A 13,057-nucleotide genomic window follows, 5' to 3' on the forward strand; every position below is an offset into this window, starting at 1 on the left:
AGGCTGTTTTGTACTCTGTGCATGCGGTGCAAACACTTTTCTCTTATTTTTGTGATATTTCAGTGCTCCAGGATGACAACAACCCAAAATAAACCAGTAAAATAAAAATAAAGACCAGTTTATAGTAGAGTCAAAAACCTCCCATAGCCTCTTTGACTACTGACATCTTTGAACATTTATTTTATCCTACAAAGAACTGTAGGCTTTTCTTCATGAAGAATAATGCAATATCCCACATACAGGCTTCAGCAGTTCTGAAGGCGTCTTGATATTAAAATGCTGTTCGCTGTTGCTGTTATTTTGTTATGATGGTGGAGGTAACCACATTATACCAGTGTGAGAGAAAGAAAATGAAGTATTTCATTTTAATGGCAGGCAACAAAGTGCTAGGGGAAAGTAATTTGTTGCCAAAAGTGTAATGAATTTATAAATAAAGGTTAAATCATTTTAATATAAATGATGAATTGTCTATGTCCATTTTTAATTCATTAACCTCAAAGTTGTTCAGGGAGAAGTCATGCACAGTATCTAAATGGCGGGGCAGCAGAACTCAATATGTTTGGACCTGATTGTGAACACACCCAGTGAGCAGCAGAGATAAAATGAGAGGGCATGAGCTTTATACTTTTTGAGTATTCAAATAACATGGAAATAAAGAAATGCCCTTAATGTCAGCATGGTTGTTTTCTCTTTCAAAAGGGATAGTTTATTGTGGGTGGGATTTCTTTTTTAAACGTCTTCTCAATACAATACTAAGAATTAGAGAGTCGGTTTGTGTGGATTCATTAACCATAGGCTACCTTTTTATAATTTATATTATATAAATATAATTTATCTTTAAATAATTCAATTATTTTAATCTCCCAAAACATCCTGCTTTATGAGATCCATGACTTATGTTCACCAAACAATAAACAAAGGAATAGAAGACATGAAAAGTGATTATTGATATGTAGAAGGTTAGGTTAAGAGAACGTTCTCAAAACCTAAACTGAACATATAGGCTACAGAAAACTTTTCTGTCTATAGCAAATAGAGAACGTTAGGATGTATATTCGAGGAACTTTCCCAAAATGTTACAAAAGTGTCTGAAGCACCAGGCGTCCGTCTTGGACTTTAGTGTCTTTAGTGAATATCCTTGCTCAACTCCTTTTAAGTTACTTATAAGTCGGCTCTTCAAGATGATAAATAGATCTTCAGCAGTATACAATTATTATTGTCTAAGCCAATCTACTGTAGATTAATTTAAACCTATAAATTAATCTTTGTTAGTTTTGGCCTATATTGATCATTTAGCTACATGTTTGTCTATGACCCTTGACCAAGTCAAGAATAGCGGTCATCTCTCGTGACGACAGGCAAACAGTCAGAAAAGTGCACAGGCAGCCAGCATCATGACCTCCTTTTTTTACTTTCTTCTGTGAGTACTGTGCCAAGTCCTCCACCTTTGCAAATAAGATAAGAGCACAACTGCAAGAACTCTCCCAGCACCACGGTAATGTTTAACCAGATAATTATTCTCTTAGCGGCAGGAAGAGTAAATGGGCACATATTTTTTTCAGCCCTGTCATTTCAATACTTCATATTCATGTGACAGGACAACAAAATGGAAGAGATGTTGGAGAAAGAGATTCTGCAGTCAGAAGTAAAAGATTCTGATGAAGGTATGACTTTTGTATCAAAACTTCAAGAACAGCTTGATGACCTGAATTTGTTCATTATCGATTCATTAAGATTGTATATTAGTGACCGTTTAAGTTTTCAAAAAAAAAAAAAAAACGAAACTAAAATGGTATAGATGAAACATTCAGTATCAAGAACAGAAAACCTTTTGTGCCTAGTTCTTTGTTCTTAAGGATTGTAAGACTTATTTCCCTGCGTTTTTAAGATATTTATGAACTAGATGTTTATTTTTGTGTTGCAATGAGATATTTGAAATGCCATAATAATTACCATGATACACTGATCATATATCAATGCACATTAGTCTGAAACATGCATTGAGCAGCTCTTTTATACACTCATGACCTGAATTCTGAATACTTTTGGTTGGTGCCAGCTACTGTTACAAAGTAAACTAAAACCTGCAGCAGGCAAAACAGCAAAGGACTGAGTGATTTGTTTGTTTGGTAGGTGGAATTCGGCTGCGACTGAGAGACAGAGACCTGTTGAAGAAACGAAAAGCCGAGGCAGAGGAAAAGGCAACCAACCAGTGGGTTTATGGGTAAAGTGTTGAATGAGGCCAATAAAAGCACTGGGAAAGGCTATTGTGCACTGATTATTTCTTTTTCAATTCAACTCACATTGTGATACTGTGATGCAGATCCACAAATTTGGAAATTTCGCTCAAATAATGTCTCCTAACATTGACTGCAGGGCACAAAGCCTTAAAAGAGTGAAAAAGAGGACCAGCAGTACCCCAGGAAGGAAAGGTCGACCAAGGAAAGAACAGCCCATAGTTATTCCAGAAGATCTTGGTCTGGCTGAGGAAACAGATCCTTCTCCTGTCACACTTCCTCTCACAGTACCAGTATTACCCACGATAGCAGAGACAGTGCCTATACAACCAGCTGAGCCACAACCAGAGCTGGTGTCTGTGGAAGCAGCAAGTGAAAAACCTCTCGAGGAGTTTCTGATTGAGGATCTGGGGCCGGATGAGGAGGAAGACATGCCTCAAAAAAGCCTTATCATTGATACAGGTATTTGGAGAAATGGCCCTACATTTTTCAGTAGTGGTTTCATTAATTACTGGGTTATTCATTTGTAAAATTAAGCATTTTATATATTGATTTGTCAACGCAAATGAATGCATGTTGTTTTTTAGGTGATAGTGAGCAGCCATTTGCTGATGTGCCTGAACAAAGTGAAGTCTCAAAGCCGGCGTTTCTCCCACCACCCGGTCCTTCTCAATCAGACAGCCTAAGCCTTTCTGAGAATTTACTTATCTGAGTATCTATTTTTTACAGTAAAAAAAAAAAAAAAAACATCAAGCATTGTGACTAACTCATTTACTATATTTACTTTAGCTGAAAGGATTTCAAAACCTGAAACAAGAAAAAGTGTATATTTATTAAAATTGTTTATGTTTCTGTGTATATAAGCCACTCTTCAATATACTCTGTCCAAATTATTTTAATAAAATAAAAATAAGAAATTGTGTTACAGACTAGTATAACACTGTTGTGCCCCCTGGTGATTGTAAAATAGAACTTTTAAATACCAAATAACTATTAAAAAAATGCTATTTTCCTTTTAACCTCTATGACAAATAATCTGTGATTAGGTTGTTTGTACAACTTACTTTAAAATAAATGGGTTTTATATTTTGTCTTTGTCTACAGCAATTTATTCATTGGATCCATCATCCTCATATGAGAATCAATTTTATTTGCAAGACTTTGTAAACAGTACACTGGACACATATTCAACAAATTTTAAAATGCAACAAATAACACACAAACTATGATTAAAATACAAATTTTATTATGTTGTTAAACTATGAAATTCTAGTAATACAGTTTCAAACCATTTTTGTTGAGCACAGTATGTTAATCTATAGAAAGTCGATGCTGCCAACCCGTAGCAATATCTTCAGGTGTTTTGTGAAGGTTTTAAAATTAAAATTTTTTGTATGCTGCATCAGTTTGGTTTGACATTTACTTCACTTCCTGCTGTTATTAGTACACAGAAAAAAAAGAAAAAAAAATCAATTATACAAATTAAAGGGTAGCTAACCCAAAAAATTCTGTCATCATTTATTCACCCTCATGCCACTCTAAACATACATGACTGTATTTCTTATGTGAAAAACATTTTGAAGAATGTTAGTAACCAAACAGCTTTGGTGAACACTGACTTTCATTATATGGACAAAAAACATTTCAAAGTTTTGAAGGTGAGTAAATGATGACTGATGATGATGAAATTTTCATTTTTGGGTGAACTATCCTATAAGTAATTTTCATTGAAAGTGCAGGAATCTGACATAAAACTCACACAATATTTGTGAGTTCTGAACTCTGCACAGGTTTGACTCTTACAACCTCTGCAAAACCATCTCCAAACCAGCAGGTTATGTCAGCTGTATCCAGGGTAAAGAAGAACAGGCGGTCTTGACAACGTGTGCGACGATATACTGATCTGGGGTCAGCTGACAAAATGCCGTGGATAGCAGCCACTGCTTCATCTGGTCCTTTCAAGAACTGGAACTTTGGTCTTGTGCGGTCTATTAAATAAGAAATCAATTAGACAAATGACAATTGCCTTGATTAGAAAACCACTCTGGTATCAGAATGATCTAATACCTGTACTGTCGCAGGGAAGAAACTCTTTGAGCTCTTTTTCAGCATTTCCAGTAAATCGCACATCTAGGTTACTGATAGGAGGTGCCCTGACCCAGGCTGCGATAGTACTGTAGTCCTCATGGCCAAATCTGAGACTGGATGAACTTAAAGGGTTTGTACCGACCAAAGTGCCTTCAGGAGTATCCGTGTTTTTGTCTTCATCTGGATTCTCAGGGAAAAGTTGTTGCTGTCTGAGATAGTTTTTAACTTCTTCAAGTACACCAGTCACTTCACTGGATCCAGACCGTTCTGAAGAAGAGAAATCTGAAACAGCGGCTGGACAAACACTGATCTCCGAGGAAGGTTCAGATGATGTCTCTAAGGTGTCTGGTTCTTCACCTAGATCCATCGGGACTGTGAATGATGATGTCTGTTTATATTCACTGTTGGTATCATCTGTTCTTGTTTTGGGGGAATCATAGTCTGGAATATACGGCTTGATGTCCAGGACAGGTGTTCCAGCGATAATATCAACCCCTGTCAAGTGAAGTGTATCCCCTTGAAAAGCAAATGATAACTGATTACTTATATTAAAGAGGCTATCATATTGACTATGACCAACTTGATGCTACACTAGCTGTCCCGTTAAGCTGAAAGTCATTGTTCGGTTTCATTAAAGCTTTGATTGATGATGATAATGGCCTAAAGTGAAAATAAAAAGTCACTGTTATCACTGTTTCCTCTGAAAAATCTTACAATGCACAATATATTGAATCTATCCAAGTTAATTTAATAATAATAGTAATTATAATACAAACACAACAACCAACTGGTTAGTTAACAGTTGTTGTTAACCAACTAAAACTATTAAAAATAAATTGTCAATTGAAATAAAGCTAAAATAAAATATAAAGAAATGTACTACTATTACTAAAAGTGAAATAAAAAGAAATCTAAAAAGAAATAAATGTGATTAAAAGTACAACAAATTTGCTAAAACAAACTAAAAACTGAACTGAAACTGAACACTGAAAATATAAAAATAAAAGCTATTGCAAAATATTAATAAATATTACAATAGTACATACTGTAAATAACACTGCACACATGACAATCATCTTTTAGAGCAGTGGTTCTCAAGCTTTTTGGCGCCCCTCATTGTTCACAACATTATTTAAAGGCCCCAAGACTTTTCCTGTTGTTCGTGATTTACTGGATAAGGATTAAGGATAAGAATTTTTTTCACTCAAATTCTTTCTGACAAAATATTTTTTGAGCTAAGCATAACTACAAAAATGTTTATTCATAAAATGCTCATGGAGTTTTTAGAGAATCTATTAATATACACAATATAGTCATTTTGATGCCCCCTTGGAAGTTTGCTAGGTTGAGAACCGCTGTCCTAGAGCTCATTAAGTCCAGTCAAACTGTGGTACCTGTGATTCTTTCTAGCTTTGCCAAAGTCAGTCCCAAAGCATTGGGCCTGTGGGGGCTGCGGGTAGAGTACACCCCCACCCTCTGGCCATTCAGACGGGGCGGCTTTACTTTGGCTTTATAGCTCATTTGCCCATTCTTATGGAAAAGGAAAATGATCCTGAGAATGTGAAAGAAAAAGACAAAAGAGTTCACACAAATGTGTACTTAACTTTCAATTGTCATTAATTAGGTCTGGCCACTTGTCAGGCCTGTTTAGAAACATTATCTAGGTACTTCTAACGGCTAAACCCATTCACTTTTGATTTTGAATGACCAACATTATCTCCTACACTACATTGCTATTTAAAAAGTGCAGTTCAGTTAAATTATTCTATCTATTGTCCTAACCGTCCAGCTAAGCTCGGAGGACGGTGGTGAACATTATGATTTTGGGTCAGGGTATATTCTGGCAAACCGTTTGCCAATCACGTCTAGCAATCGGCAAAGCAAACTGTGGCACACGCCATTTACCAACAAGCGATGGGTAATTCGCAAAGCACAATGTTATTTTCTGTTTCCCCAGCACGATACCATTGAACGGCATAAAGTAAGAGGTTTGAGAAGTAAGAGGCGGGGCACCAGTTAAAAAATTTCAAAGTTAAAGTTCACGCAAACAGGTATTAATAGACAAGGTCTATATTTTAATAGTCAAATATTGATTGTTTATAGCTGAATTAGTAGAACGCAATTATATTTGGAACATAGATAGAATATAGCCTATGGGAGTGCGGGGCACAACCTAACGCGGGGCTAGTTGTAACACGCTTGTTTTAAATACTTCCGCACATGCTTGGATGACGAAACTTTGTGTATATATATATATATATATATTTTTTTTTTGGAAGATATCCATTGACATTTATTAAACCATAGCAAAAGTAAATTTCTTACTTAAATTAATTTTTCATCTCTATTTTTTGTGTTTATTTAAAATTAGACAAATCTGATATTATTTTAATCTCTAAGATGTTATTTAACAGTTGAGATAGTTGTTTAATGCTTCGCTAACTAGCAGAAGACACTAGCCGGGTTTAAATCCCAGTTGTGCAGGCGGGGGCATGTTGTCACTCTGCGTTACAATGTGCCCCTATTAGAAATATGGTATTATATTCTATACTTTTATTAATTTTATTGAGAAAACGTGAGAAAAAGGTGATAACTGACTGAGAGTCAATGTTCAGAAATTACTAATTATTTATTTGTTTTGAACTATGTTGTATAGCTGTGTTTTCATGTGTTCGTAGTCAAAAGTCAAAAATGAGTTTATATTTAATTATTAAAAATTGTCATTATGAGAACGTTTTTTAATTTATTTTATTTAGAAAATATTTTAGTTTGTTTTGTATATATTTTTTATTAGATCAGATAACATTTTAAGCTGTCATATGGTCACATGTTACAATGTGCCCCACACATGTTACAATGTACCCTACCTATGGGGCATGTCACATTTCACTTCCATTCTTTCGGGGTATATCAAGAAAAAAGTATATACTGTATTAATAAAACAAAAACACATAATTGTAGAAGACATGTGGTAAATTAATGTGGGAAAAAAAATACTCTGAACCATAAGTAGATTTACACAAACTGAGAAAGTCAAAAAGCGTTACTTTGTGCCCCGCTCTCCCCTATAATCCAATAAAGAATCCAACGATATAAGATATTGGCATGAGCAACCCCATTCTTATGTAATATCTTAATAAAATATCGAATTTAATATCTAAGTTCATACCTCCATTTTGTAATATAATTGTAAAGTCCGTTAACACAGATTTTAGCCTAATAGTGGTTCTCAAACTGGTGGCCATGCTGTAAAGCTTCCAGATGGTACAGGGTAGCCTAGCCACACTTAAGACGTTTTATGAACTATAGAAATTTTCAGAAATTCAGTGTAGCCAATCATCAGAGAAATAAGACTTCCAACCAACATAATTTATTAAATCATTGCATAACGCATTCTAGGCTATTATTTCATGTAGGCTATGTATGGTAAGTTTTAAATGGTTTTGTGTCATTAATTTTCTGTGGAAAAAAATCATCTAAAGCTTGATCGTTTAATACTGAGGCTATTGAGAGTGAGGAGTTGTCGTCACGGTATAGAGCCCCTCCCCTCGATCCGCCATGTTGGCAGGATTCCAGCGGCAAAACATCATTGTTTACGTGTGCTGTTAACTCGGTAGTAGAGGAGGTTTTCGCAATTCCGCACTGTTTTACCATGCCTGGAAGTAAAAACTGCTCCAGTGTTTGTCACAAGAAGCCAAGCGCCGACATTAGGCATTTCTCAATAGCAAGTACGCAAAGTTCGGACTTCAATGTCAAGTGCAGCTCAGGAGAATGACTCCCGAGGACGCGCGTCACTCAGCTCGCTCTGCTACTCCGGTTATCTCACTCTGTATGTACATTTTAGGCAACAATAAAACGAAATATGTTATAAAACACTACACTGCCTCTTTTCGTTTTCATTTAAAGAAATCTTAAACATTACACAAATGTGGTTCAGGCAACGCATATTTATTATATTCACTACATGTAACGTTAGCATATTTATAACAAAACTTTTTTTTTTTTAAATTGTTATATTTAAATTGTTCTTTCCGTTTAAATTTTAAAAATATTAAACTTATTAATATGGTTCAGGCAATATATAATGTGCATTTGTACTCTGATCATCACTGTAATAAAAAAAAATAATAATAAAAAAACTAAACCCTGTCTCTTTTTGTTGAATTTCAGTTTTATCAATAATAGCCATTATAAAAGTAAGTAGCCTATAAGTAAAAAGTACAAGAAGCTATACAATAAGAAATAAAGCAAACGATTCAGTCAAACATACAAAGTCAGCGCTCTAGTCTAATATTACAACAACGGTAAAGTTAAATAGCCTAAATATAAAGTTATGAAATTTCACTTAGCCCTCAGTTTGGCCAGGGAACAAGATTCACAAGACCAAAGATCGCCCGTTAGGTCAACACAAGACGAATTATATGTTATCTTCTCTAAATACCGCTGTTTTGCGCTTGGTGTGAGCTTGTTCCTGTAAGGTCCCTTTTCTTTTGCTTTATCTTTTTGCATTGCTTTACTTTCTTCCTTTTCTTTTTCGTATTCGTAGATCAGTCTGTGTCCCGCTGAAATAATAAATAGCCTAATAATAATAGCCTAATAAATGCGCAAAAATGAAAGAGCTCTGGAATGTTTAGTCGCGCTTCTGTGTAGTTCTGAAGGCGTTGCCCCTGGCAACCGATAGCGTCTCCTTCCATCATGGCCGACAGGCTCAGACCCCGCCCAAATCAACCCAAGTCGGCACGTGACTCCTCACTCTCAATAGGCCTACATTAGATGCGCGGATCATATTTAACGTCACCCGAATCGGCTGCTTCTAATTAATAATGCACCGCCACCCACCCGCAACATAATTTTCTCTGATTTATAGATATCCGCACCCGATCGCCACATTACAATTATTTTAAGGCCGGTTTCATACAGCACGCCTGAGTGGCGCGTCGGAAAGAGCGTTTGCTGCGCGTGCGTGCCCATTGTGCTTTCACACCGGCTGCAAACAAACTCTTGGTGACGGCACCGATGATTTTAAAACCTGACACATAGGCCCTACGACTGTGACATTAAAAATCCAATTATTTATTTATCTACCCCCGCATTGTGTGTTCATGTTTTAATCTGCGTGTAATGTATATAAAAATGGTTTCAAATATTAACAGTCACATATAGCTATCTGCATAACCTAAAGATCGACATAATATCTGTTTTAGTAAAAAATATATATTTCTTTATTTATTTTCACATTTTAGCACTGCGCGGTTTTTATTCCCATTTTACGCACAAAACCCAATGGCCATGCAGGGCTTGTGTTCTATTTGGTAGCCTATTATGGTCTTATTTGTCACGGTGGTTTTGCTTTAAAATAAAGATGTTTTCTGATGTTTTACTGAAATAGCCTACAGTGAATTAGGCCTACACCATGTGTAAAATCCCGATGTTGTGTTTATTCACAGATCCTAATGGAAAAACGAAGAAGCATGAAGTAAAATTACGAAGCCATGCATAGCATGCGGAAAATATATTGTCTATATCAGACTTTGACATGCCAGTAATTTCATGCAGTCATGCTCATTGCTCACTAAAAGTGGCACTGATATATCGGGTAAATTAATTTAATATAACTAGGCTAACTCTCAAACAGTGTATCATTTATCAGCAACATATTTCGTGATATCGTCTAGCCATAAAGCTTATATGACTTTTTTGTAAAACTTTTAAACGAAAACGATGTGAATTGAGCTCTAGGCTATACGAATACATTTTTACAGTAACTTCATCTAACTTGATTCGTAAGTTCATCAAAACATTATCCAATTGATTGTTACTGAAATCGTTATCACTTAATATTTCTGTAGTAGGCTAGCCTACGGCCAAACAGCGTGATAGATCATTCATAAACTCGTACCAGACGTGTAGCCTACATGCGTAGGATTGCTGTAGGCTATAAACCAATAAAATCGGTTGTGTATAATTGTAGGCTATATAGCCTATAACTAATTCAGCTATAAACAATCAATATTTGACTAAACCTGGTCTATTAATAGGCTACCAGTTTGCGTGAACTTTAACTTTGGAATTTTTTTAACTGGTGCCCCGCCTCTTACTTCTCAAACCTCTTACTTTATGCCGTTCTATGGTATCGTGCTGGGGAAACAGAAAATAACATTGTGCTTTGCGAATTACCCATCGCTTGTTGGTAAATGGCGTGTGCCACAGTTTGCTTTGCCGATTGCTAGACGTGATTGGCAAACGGTTTGCCAGAATATACCCTGACCATTTTGCTACTAGGCTTGCAATGGTATGAGATTTTCATGGAATGGTAACTGTCTCAGAAAATATCATGGTTTCACAGTATACAGTATTACACAATAATTGTTATTATTATAAAAGCTACATACATCATTGACACTTACCCTTAAGAACATTGACAGGCTGAACATTATGACTGAAACTTGAAACCATTTTTAATGCAAGTATGTGTACAAAAGTCTGCCTTTTGAAAAATAAATAAAAAAGATATGTGAACAAAAGAAATTAGAACAAAAGAAATTAGTTCTAAAAAGTAAGTGTCACATTTACTGTTGTTCTGCAGTTTTTTTGTGAGCAAAATCCAATAATTTCAACAGGAATATTTTATAATATAATTTTGAGCGAGGAGGAAAGTTTTCCCCACACTGATTTAGCAACAGGTTGAAGTTGGTCAAGCGGATTTGCCATGTTGACAAACAAAAAGCTGCTTAGTTTGTAAGTGACTGACTTCTGTGCTTTATACATCGCTACATTATAGCTTTTTGCCTGTGAAATGGTGTTAATGTGACTGCACCTCAACAGTCAAATGTACTTTTTTTTAGACAACATGGGAGTATATTTTTTTTTAATACTATTTTGTTACCAAGATCAGATTATTATAGCAGCATGGATTTCTTGATTTCTGTCTGTGATGAAAGTTGGCAAATCTGACGGGCAGTCGAGGAGGAAAGGAGATGATGTGTATGCGCAAATGAAATTCTCTGTTCAGATTTATGTCAATATTCTAGATAAGCAATTTTTAATACCTTAGGATACCATGAAAACCGGTATACCACTGCAATCCTATTTTCTACATACCAGATATGGGAGTATTGTTCCAATCCAACTAAAGAATGTCCAGGGTTATTGAAGACCGATGGTTCAATCTTTAAGCTGGCCCGTGAAGAACTGCATATTGTGGGTTGTCGTGGAGTGCCAGTTTTGACTGCAAAACATGAGCTGATATATCCAATAGGAACCGTCTGAATACGCCCTGGGATGTACGTTAAAAGACAGACACATATGGTTTTGACATATTTTTATGGCATAAAAACAAGGCTGTATGACCACAGCCTCAATAATAGTACTTAGGTTTGTTAACATGGTGGCAACGACAACATCTGGACCCAAAAAGAGTGACAGCTTTGACATCATCTATGACGGTTTATTCATCCAATTCTGACAAAGTGCAGCACATACAAATGCTGCCTACAAATGTCGACTGCTGTATCAAAAGTGAAAGTGCTATTAGATTCATTTTACCTTGTTCTAATAATTGATTAATTCCACCGGGGCTCTGCGATGGGCTTTTGCTCACTGCTTGTAATCTGTCATCATGTTTCATACAGTCTGTCAGCATGGACTGAAGAGATGACAACTGCTTCTTATGTGCTCGTATGGATCCATCAATCTGCTGTCTGTTTGATCAACAAACCAATAAATGAATAAAGGAATCACATTTTCAGGATAATCTTATCTCATATACGACAATCATGCTGATTTGAGAACCTACCTGAGATTTTTGATCTCTCTTCTCATTATTGATGCCTGCTGTGTCAGTTTTCTTATTTGTTCGGCACAACTACACAATGATGGCGACATTTTAGTGATACTAACTGTATTACTTATACACTTCAGAAATGATTTGATGTGATGGTAAACTGGTTTGTTTCATCAGTTGTTCTTGCTTCACTGACTGCAAGCAACTGCAATACGAACACGTGTTTCGCTGTCGAGAGGAAAATGTTGGACGACCAACTACTTTCAAGGAATGATCTTCTTCTGGTGTAACTTAGTACCGTACCGCCATCTACTGTTTACTGTGCAATCAACACAGACCATCTAAGACTAAATTCCTTACTGACCACTAAAAAAAGGGAAAATACCAAAGAATCTCATGGGTTTCTTTGATATAAATGTCAAATTTGGAAGTCGAGGAAAATTATTTGTGTATGTCAATGACAAGGATTTTTTTAAAGGTTTTTGAAAGAAGTCTCTTATGTGTACCTATTTTATTAAAATACAGATTAAATTTTTTCTTTTTCTTTAAGTATTATTCATGTGACGGTAAAGCTGAATTTTCAGCATCATTACTGATGGTCTTCATTACGCAGTCTTCAGTGTCACATCACATGATCCTTCAAAAATCATTCTAGTCCTGATTTGGGTTTCAAGAAACAGTTTTTTTTTTTTTTTTTTTTTTTGCTGTTTAATGCTTTGTAGTGACTAGAACTATAGTCATTTTTGCCTTGGTGTTCCTTACACCTTCCAATGCTTCAATATACTGACAAAGCTCAAACTTAAATTTGACAAAACTAGGTGCAATTTTTGACCATCGACATTTATGAATGTGATATTTCTGTCTAACTGACTGTTGTACAACAACGACACACGGACGTTAACCTCCAGGGGGCGGTTGGAGAACTGTAAAACAGGGAAATAAAACGTCC

At 35.8% G+C, this 13,057-nt stretch overlaps 2 protein-coding genes across 4 annotated transcripts; one reads left to right on the forward strand and one right to left on the reverse strand.

The window, feature by feature from the left end:
• Nucleotides 1–1,353: 1,353 nt before the first annotated feature.
• hemgn (hemogen) lies at nt 1,354–3,637 on the forward strand. 2 transcript variants are annotated; one of them, XM_081360940.1, is made up of 5 exons: nt 1,354–1,495; nt 1,598–1,664; nt 2,134–2,224; nt 2,377–2,699; nt 2,825–3,637. In XM_081360940.1, exons 2-5 carry the CDS (start codon nt 1,607–1,609, stop codon nt 2,947–2,949), a joined length of 597 nt encoding a protein of 198 aa, XP_081217066.1. In that variant the 5' UTR covers nt 1,354–1,495; nt 1,598–1,606; the 3' UTR covers nt 2,950–3,637. The 2 variants fall into 2 exon arrangements, with proteins under 2 accessions (XP_081217066.1, XP_081217067.1); XM_081360941.1 differs by having other exon boundaries at nt 1,365–1,495; nt 2,134–2,212.
• Nucleotides 3,367–12,431, reverse strand: trmo (tRNA methyltransferase O). 2 transcript variants are annotated; one of them, XM_081360938.1, is made up of 7 exons: nt 12,121–12,431; nt 11,871–12,025; nt 11,427–11,601; nt 5,720–5,877; nt 4,305–4,841; nt 3,997–4,225; nt 3,367–3,671 (listed from the first exon to the last, which is right to left on the reverse strand). In XM_081360938.1, the coding sequence occupies exons 1-7, from the start codon at nt 12,207–12,209 to the stop codon at nt 3,662–3,664; spliced, it is 1,353 nt and encodes a 450-aa protein (XP_081217064.1). In that variant the 5' UTR covers nt 12,210–12,431; the 3' UTR covers nt 3,367–3,661. The 2 variants fall into 2 exon arrangements, with proteins under 2 accessions (XP_081217064.1, XP_081217065.1); XM_081360939.1 differs by lacking the exon at nt 3,367–3,671 and having other exon boundaries at nt 3,858–4,225; nt 12,121–12,373.
• Nucleotides 12,432–13,057: the final 626 nt, after the last annotated feature.

Source organism: Scardinius erythrophthalmus (assembly GCF_964197995.2).
Source record: "Scardinius erythrophthalmus genome assembly, chromosome: 3".
Taxonomy (NCBI): Eukaryota; Metazoa; Chordata; class Actinopteri; order Cypriniformes; family Leuciscidae; genus Scardinius; species Scardinius erythrophthalmus.